The 7216-nt window shown below is 31.3% G+C and overlaps 1 protein-coding gene across 5 annotated transcripts in view; it reads right to left on the bottom strand.

Annotated features, from left to right (window-relative positions):
• Window positions 1-2293: 2293 nt before the first annotated feature.
• Window positions 2294-7216, bottom strand: part of LOC148622008 (zwei Ig domain protein zig-8-like) — a 32020-nt gene continuing 27097 nt past the window's right edge. For 4 of the 5 annotated variants that reach the window (XM_088571466.1, XM_088571465.1, XM_088571468.1 and 1 more), the window contains 6 exons: window positions 6889-7016; window positions 6375-6603; window positions 5825-5848; window positions 5241-5552; window positions 4791-4817; window positions 2294-2924 (listed from right to left, as the gene is read on the bottom strand). In XM_088571466.1, the coding sequence (XP_088427592.1) occupies window positions 2803-2924; window positions 4791-4817; window positions 5241-5552; window positions 5825-5848; window positions 6375-6603; window positions 6889-7016 (842 nt within the window). In that variant the 3' untranslated portion in view covers window positions 2294-2802. The remainder of the gene's footprint in view (window positions 2925-4790; window positions 4818-5240; window positions 5553-5824; window positions 5849-6374; window positions 6604-6888; window positions 7017-7216) is intronic. The other variant, XM_088571469.1, reaches the window with a different exon arrangement.

Here is a 7216-nt window from a genome sequence, read left to right as displayed (position 1 = left end):
ACAGTTTACACCATAGGACATTGAGACATGAACTAGTGATGCTTTGATTGGTTGTTGTGTGATGGTGATGCATTATCCTTAAAATCCGATTGATCGAAAGCTTCGTGTATTACGTTACTCTCCAGTAACAACTGTTGACGTAACTGACGGACAATGGCTTAAATGTTCCCCACTTACAGATGCCAATGTTCAGTGGCCAAAAATTCTAGAGAAACCATAGAGATAAAGATTTTAAGAGTTCATTTAATTTCAACATTATATAAAAGACCAGGATCGTATTTTATGATGGTGAAATTAATTTCACTCATTATGAAACCTATTATTACAAGTTTATTTCTTAAATTGCTTTATAATTATAAGAAGTGCATGTTGTTGTTTTTTTATAGTTTTTGTATTGTTTTTTCTTCGTTTTGTTTGGAGGGGGTTTAATAATTCAATAAAACTCTTTTGTTTAGACGTTGATTGCGAATAATACCAAAGGAATGTCGCACACATATCTTGGTTTTGTGTAAGTCAATAGCTATATAGTTGCACACATATCGTTTCGCAAAATGCGAGTCTTAGGAGCTGTTATGGTGTAGATTAATATTTCTTCTGTTTAATTATATACGTTGATGTATTGCGACTTGCAACAATCTGGAAAGAAGTAATGCGCTTCTGATCAACAAAAACATTGGATAGAAAGAGGGTATTTGACAAGGAAAATCAAGGCATACATAAAGATATATACATTACAGGTACTAGTGTGGAAGACCAACCTTAAACATAACAATTGTATAATATGGGCTAGACATTTAATTAATATTTAATATCCGGAATGCACTAGAAGTGTCTTTTCCATTCTATTTTAATGCATCAGAGTGGTCTTTTGAAAAACATGGATAGCATTTATAAATGTTGAATAGTTGTCGGGAAATGACGAATAGCATAATCAAATTTTACCATATTGTTAAATGATTGCAATTTTCGAAAGGGCTATCTGGATCTACAGCGTCTAAATATACAGTACAAGCCACTGTTAAGAGCGTGTAAACTTGAGCACGTTAGTGCAATTTGGTCGAAAGAATAATCTATTACATTGCTTCAATCTTTTAATTAACGTTTCATGAATTATAAAATTGTGAATATATGTGTTTTTTTAATCTAAAAGCCATTGAAGCATGTTGACGGTTTTAGGACAACACGCATGTTGTTTGTTTGTTTGTTTTTGTTGTTGTTTTATCTAACAGTTAAGTTTTCAGTGTACACCACAATTATTTGCATGTACCTTGACATACATTGACAATAGAAGATCTAGAACATGTCATGTTATACAGAAATCATTTTACCATCTGCCAGGAATGTTTGTGATATAACATTTGAATCCTGTATGATTTTGATGCATTTCAAATGCTTTGCTTAGCATAATTAGGTAAGACAGGTCTCCAGTAATGAGTAGAGGAATTATTACGACGTTCAGCACTGCAGGAAAGTAATAGGTAGTAAATATTATCATAGATACATCCCTTTGATGTAGATATACATTCCCATTACTGCATTCTGGTTCCATGTGATCATATGTTTTAGATCATAGAGTCCTGTAGTTACTGTTTTAGGATAATTTCTAGGGTGAAATTAAATGTATTAATAATATTGCAGATAAATAGATAGGTATGTTGTTTTCAATCAACAAGAAAAGCCCTATTGCATAACTGTTTTTAAACAGTCTACAGCCAAATTTCTCAAATAGGAAAAAGAGAATATGATCAAACTATTGAAGCCCCAAGTGCTTATCTGAGACTTATTTTATTCTTTCTTTACATATTTATTTTAAGGAAGTTATTGGGCATCTTATAAAACATAACGTGATGTTTGATTTTCTTAGATTTCGTTTTACATCTTATAGTAAAAATGACGACACAATAAAAATGAACAAATTTGCATTAGATTTAGCTATTCTGGTATAGTCAGACATTGTTGTGGACAACAGTACCACTGACTTTTGTGGTATTGAATCTAGTGCATGGTACAAATTTATAGGAGTTCATATACTAAGTAATATAGTTAAATTAATAAAATGTTTGTTTTCTGTCCTTACGTTAAGGCAATAGCCCAAAATTCAATCCTAACCTTCTTGTTGGTACATAGAACCTTGTCGTATAATTTTATGAACATCCAAGTTATTGCATATCAAATATTGTCCACAGACGACGCAAATTACAGCTCCATACCATTATATTGCCACAAAACATTTGCGGTCGTCACTTTTGTGGTTGTCAAATGTCAAATGAAAGGCATACAATATAAAAGAAGAAACAAATTATAGATTTTAATACAAAACATTAACATTTAATTGTGATAAGAACAAATGCAATATAAACATGATTTGAAAAAAACTTATGTGGAAACTACAAACAGTTGCTGACCAAACAAAAGGTTGAATGTTTTAAACACAATAATAGTGATTCATCAAAACAACTGCAATACAAGCAATAACGTTGTATAAAGTGCATAATGATAGTGATCGTAATTTATTGTATACAATATAAAGTTATGATTGCAAAATGGAATGACTTCGAACTGTTAACAATAATACCTCAGAAAATCTTGCTAGAAACTTTAAGAATAGAATCTCAAATATTTGCATGAATTAGACGTAAAAAAATTATTCTTAAGGACAATACCTTGTTTCTGGTTCTCATATTTAAGTCTCCAGAGTATACAAATTTAGTTATATTTTCCCTATCCGACATGTATGTAGATGAATATGTAGTTGACTGGTAGACCGTAACTTTTGAAATCTACCCAAACGACAAATGATGGTTAATGTATGTTATTGTAAGAGTTTAAAATAATAATCAATGAAATAGATACACTTATAGAATGTACGTGTCCTGAATTTCTAAGCCTTTGGTCTCTCGATTTAGATGGCAGCTTCTTATTTTCTAAAATGGAATGAAGGGAAACATTTAATGACTAACACTAACGAACTTTTGAAATAAAAAAAAAGTACTGACACATCCTTGAGATAATACAAAAGTCAATCAAAGAAATATTATCGTTGTTTTGATAATAAAATGCTTAAAATAGAACATTGCCTGATTAATCAAGTTCAAGTCGTTTCATGAATAATCCGTTTGCCAAGATTTTCTTTTTATTCCTCCCTTGGAACACAACAGCAGCTCTTGTTCAGAACATTGATTTCACCTAGTATGCAGAGTCTGGTCAATATTTAAAATCTATCGTATTTCTATTCAATGTAAATACTTCTGTATTTTGAACAAGTGTTGATTATTTGCATATTTCGTTGATGCGCGTATCTAATCAACTTTTAAAATCCAATTAATATGATTAAAGTAATTGTTATGACATTGTTTGACTTTTGTTAAATACGTTCATATTTCAAAATAGATTTGTTTAAGGCTGAATTGTAAACAGACCCTACTGGTGCATTAATTACTCAATTTACGGTGCATCAGCGGATATACAAGTGCAGTTTTACATTTCTGAGTGCATGACGGGGATAATGTTGGCGAGTTCTGCAATTTTGTTAAAGACTTGCATGCAAATAAGTGATTTTATAACATTACTAATAGGAAAGCATGAGCTCACTATGAAAAACAGATGCAGAGGTTCGCAACACAGGCGAGTGAAGGATGACTATTGTTGTGGAATATCGGTTCGTGAAGTACCAACTTTAATGTGTTATGTGGTTTGCGTCCTTCACACAATGTGTAAAAATTCGTTTTAAGAACCAATAAACAATTAAGTTGTAGTCTTTATAAAAATCGGACAAGAGAAGATACCTGTGTGTCACAAACCCACCAAATTCACATTTTTTTTCTAATTCAGTAATAGTTACAGACCAACAAAATCCGTCTTGGTTTGTCATTTTGGTTATTGCACTTTAGAGATAAAAATCATATAGTTGTGTATGAAATTGGCACTTTTGAGAGTTACCGTTCTTGATTCTGTTTGAATTGGTTGATTTTAGTGGGAGATCAAGTTATGGTTTTCTCAAAAGTACAAATCTGAATACAAGAAAGACTTTTGTAATCCATAAGTATAGTATATGTAGACCAGAAAAGCATCCTTTGTTCGGTTATAACCTCTATATTGTGCAGTGAATTTTATACTTAAAATCAATGGATTGGAAACTACACGAAACAATGTATCGCTTATCGACGACATTCATACAAAAGTATAACAATTATTCTACGGGTAAGATGGATAGATATTCTTTAAGCTAAAATGACCTTTATTTTAAATAGTAGGAAATTAAACTTTTTAAAGTCGAATCCTAACATCCCAATTTAAATGAAGAAATTTGTCACTCTTTAAAACAAATGCATGGCAACTAAAAACAGAAACAATCATTAAAGATTTGAACTGTACAAAGACAATAGTGTTTTGTATATTAATTTCTTGATAACTGAAGGAAGCGGACAAATCTCATTTTATATTTATTCAATTTGGAAACACCAATAATTTCAAATTAAAGATTTTTTTCATTATATTTTACATTTACATGTGGGTTTATATGTAAGGTAAAACATGGAAATAATAATGACCCCTCAGATAACAACAAAGGGATCTTTCATTGTGGACCCGTGATATACAAATGATTGCAACAAATGTTTATAATAAAGTGTAAAACAAAAGCATTATAAACTCAAATATTCGATTAACATTCATACAAATACATGCAAAATCTATATGATAAGCTCGAAGCATGACCAAAACAACTGTGAAATGCAATATGTAAAAGTAACAATGTTAGTCTAAACTAATGTACTGTGTGATTGTCTTACCTTCTCTCTTTTCCACGTCTTTTTCTGCTGTGGAGAATGGTAGAAGGAAAAAGAAGATTAAAAGACATATGAAGAAGGGTTTTTTAGTTGATAGAAGTTAAACAAATACACAAACCACCAGGTAAAAAGACATTACTTAAAAATGATCAACAAATGATGGAGCTTCAAAGAAATAATTTACTAAACAATCATTCTAAATATAAATCTCACTTCAGTTTTACGAGGTATTACGTCATTAAACTTTATTAAAAATATATATATATATAAAAAACAAAACGATCTGATTTGGAAGGAAAGGACCCTTAAATTACTTTCATAATTAAAAATGAACCGATCTTTTCTCAGGTACACACTTATTTCTACTTACATAAGACATATAATAGTTATTGCTAGTACTCATTGATATCCATGTTTTCTTTCAGCATCCTACTTTTAACTATTCGTACTTACTATTTAACACTGATACATCCATTCTTTCTGTTTCAAAGTCGTTTTCAACCAAACTCCGGCAAATATATATTCCTTTATCACTGAACTGGCTTCTATAGATAGTTAATTTACTTATTAATGTTCGTCCGGGGACATCAGGCACTGTATCCGATATGTGAAGTCTCGAGTCCCATCTGGGATCCCGTGTACGAATCTTGTGACCGTTAAAAAACCATTCTATGATAGTTGGTGCCCTAGTGCCGCCAGTTGCATGGCATGTTAGTCTTATAGGTTCATGCAAATTCACAAACGATGTTCCGTCTAAATCAATTGCTGAAAAATAAACCATAGACGTTGATTTTAAAGCTATTTTGTTTTCTTTAATTAAGCAAACCGTATTTAATTTGCTAAAATTTTCGTGAACGTAATATCATAAAAAAAACCTAATTTTATATGAAGAAGAACTTTACCTTTTCAAGTATCTCAGCGCATCGGAGATTTTCAATGGATATAAATATCTTATAGGATATAAATTAACGATTTCAATCATCCATGACTACGTTAGCAAATGAATATATTTTGAGTACAAAACTACCATAACTTACTTGGTTTAACTGGCAATGGGTAGTCTGAAAGTAAATGAAAATATGAACAAGTGATTTAAGAAATGAAGCTTTTCTTTTCTTTTGATGATATGGAGTACGGTTCCATTATTATTTCGTTATTACGTTATTTTTTATCTATTCATTGTTATTTTATTCATTTTTTGTGTTAGATGTGTTTTGTTGTTTCTGTATTTTAAGAAGCGATGTATAGCAGTAGTTTTACGTTATGGCGTTGTCGTCGTCTGTAGACAAATGGTTTTTATTGAGATAACTTGAACTGTAAATTGTAAATTGCTTATGTCTATCTGCAAATTTTAAACTCTGTGACAACGGTAATTTCGATGAGAATCTTGTCAAACATCACAATATGCATTAACATCTGTATCAATTGTAATGTAAATGTTGTGTTCACATTTGTCCTAACTCCAACTGTTTATGGTTGAACTACTGGGACTGCATGACGCAACAAAGCATTATATTGTCTATGAAACGAATATTCCCCATGTTCCAAAAATCAAATACTGGTATATTCTTGTGATGAAGTACTTACCTAAAACTTTGAGATACACGTAGTGAGTATAAACATTTTGTGCACTAATCTGACACTCGTAACTTCCTGAATGTCTGGGCTGAGCACGTTTTATGATCAAATCCCACTGAGATAAACCCTCTGCCTGATCTGTTAAATCTTTATAACTAACAGCAATATCTTCTTTGGGATCAAATGTAACATTACCTACTGTCAGTGGGTAATCCATCGATACTTTTCTCCATGCAACCTAAATGAACAAATGATATATTCATGAATATGTTCTGCATTCATCGCTCTTTATATTAAACAGATGCATTGAAGGGAATTTGAATTTTTTAAAGTTCTACTTTAAGAATATATCATTTTACCAGTACAAGTAGAATTCAATGCGTGCAACTTTTCAACAAAATTATTTTCTCCGATGGTTAACGTATGTCTGTGCTCGTTTAGAGATTGCAAAAAACAATGCAATGTTTCGTTACTGAAAAATTGTAACAATTTTCATTTATTTTTCACTAACATAAGGTCAGACCTTTTTCGGACCAAGGTGCTTTATCCGACACTGTAATCGAGCAAAGTCGTTCATATGGACGGTGACATTTCTTGGAGTGTTCAGAAAGATTGGTTCAGTGATCATCCGCTTATACGAGTAAGCTGGTACTGAAATAAGTTTCAAGAATTCAATAGCGATAAATAATAGCATAATCACTGTATAATTAAAACATGTGTATACATATTGAAACACAGCAGATATAGTCGAAAATCAACGTAAGCCTACACCAGGCAATGACACTCCCAAAACCAAAATCTAAGAACCGACAATGCGTGTGTATGTGGAGATGTTAGTATTCTTATTAATT

Source organism: Perna viridis, chromosome 3 (assembly GCF_037379345.1).
Source record: "Perna viridis isolate PV_CMFRI_1.1 ecotype Kerala chromosome 3, ASM3737934v1, whole genome shotgun sequence".
NCBI lineage: Eukaryota > Metazoa > Mollusca > Bivalvia > Mytilida > Mytilidae > Perna > Perna viridis.
The sequence above is the reverse complement of the archived record's forward strand: the minus strand, read 5'-3'. Positions and strand labels throughout refer to the sequence as shown.